The sequence below is a fragment of the Grammomys surdaster genome, unplaced genomic scaffold (assembly GCF_004785775.1).
Source record: "Grammomys surdaster isolate TR1022 unplaced genomic scaffold, NIH_TR_1.0 126079, whole genome shotgun sequence".
NCBI classification, from domain to species: domain Eukaryota; kingdom Metazoa; phylum Chordata; class Mammalia; order Rodentia; family Muridae; genus Grammomys; species Grammomys surdaster.
The window spans coordinates 4,590-5,499 of record NW_021620888.1 but is presented as its reverse complement, the minus strand read 5'-3'; the positions used below and the strand labels follow the sequence as shown (position 1 = coordinate 5,499).

At 45.4% G+C, this 910-nt stretch overlaps 1 protein-coding gene across 1 annotated transcript; it reads right to left on the bottom strand.

Annotated features, from left to right (window-relative positions):
• Window positions 1-6: 6 nt before the first annotated feature.
• On the bottom strand, window positions 7-554 carry Trim61 (tripartite motif containing 61; the record flags this gene model as incomplete). Its single annotated transcript, XM_028755725.1, has 1 exon — window positions 7-554. A coding segment is annotated over exon 1 (548 nt), but the record flags the coding sequence as incomplete, so codon positions are not given.
• Window positions 555-910: the final 356 nt, after the last annotated feature.

Below are 910 nucleotides of genomic sequence, written 5' to 3'. Positions count from 1 at the left end.
GATGACTTATCTCTCTCTTTTTTACATTCAGTCTCCTCCCTCAGTTCAAGAACTCTTCTGTGCTGCAGAGCTAGCTGTTTTGTGACTTGTTTCACTTTGCAATTAAAGGTTTCAGTGATGCACTCTAGATGTTTCCTGTGATACGAGCCGGCTTTCTTAATGGAGCAGGTGTAATGACCCTGGTGTTCGACAGAGAGACTACACTGGGTACATAAGACATCCCGATCCTTCACGCAGAACAAGACCAGAGGCTGATCGTGCTTCTGACACACTGTGTGTTCTTCCTGCCTCTTCCTCTTGCTCTGTCTCTTCTGCGGGAGCCTAATCATTTCAGTCATGTTATGGAACTGGTGGTTCTTGCTGAAGCTTCTCTGTGGAAAGTGAATCTGACAGACGGGGCAGGGGAAGATATCTTTTAGATCATTCCAGAACAAACTGAAGCAGGCATGACAGAAGTTGTGCCCACACCTAGTGGTCACTGGGTCTTCCATGAAATCCGAGCAAATGTGACAGGTACGCTTATGCCACAAGCTTTTTAGGGCTGTGAAGTCCATTGGCCAGAGAAGAAAATAGATGGAGAAGGTCAATGGCAGTGCCTGCCTCCCAGGAGCTCAAGGACCCTTTGCATCCTTCCAAGTCCTTGTAGGTGTCACTGGCCTGGTATTCTGATGCTATTCACTGACATCCAACCAAAGTGCCTTAACGTAGCTCAACAATAAGCAGAATTCACCATTTGTCTCACAGGTTAGGTCACGAGCTTGGGTTTAGAAAGCAGACACGGGTGTAAGGGACTTAGGATTCCTGTGGATGAGGAAAAAAATCTTTTTTGATCTATTTTTATAATTTTTAATTATGTGTGTGTCTACATGTAGGAAAGTGAACATTAGTGCAGGTGCTTAGGGAAGCCAGA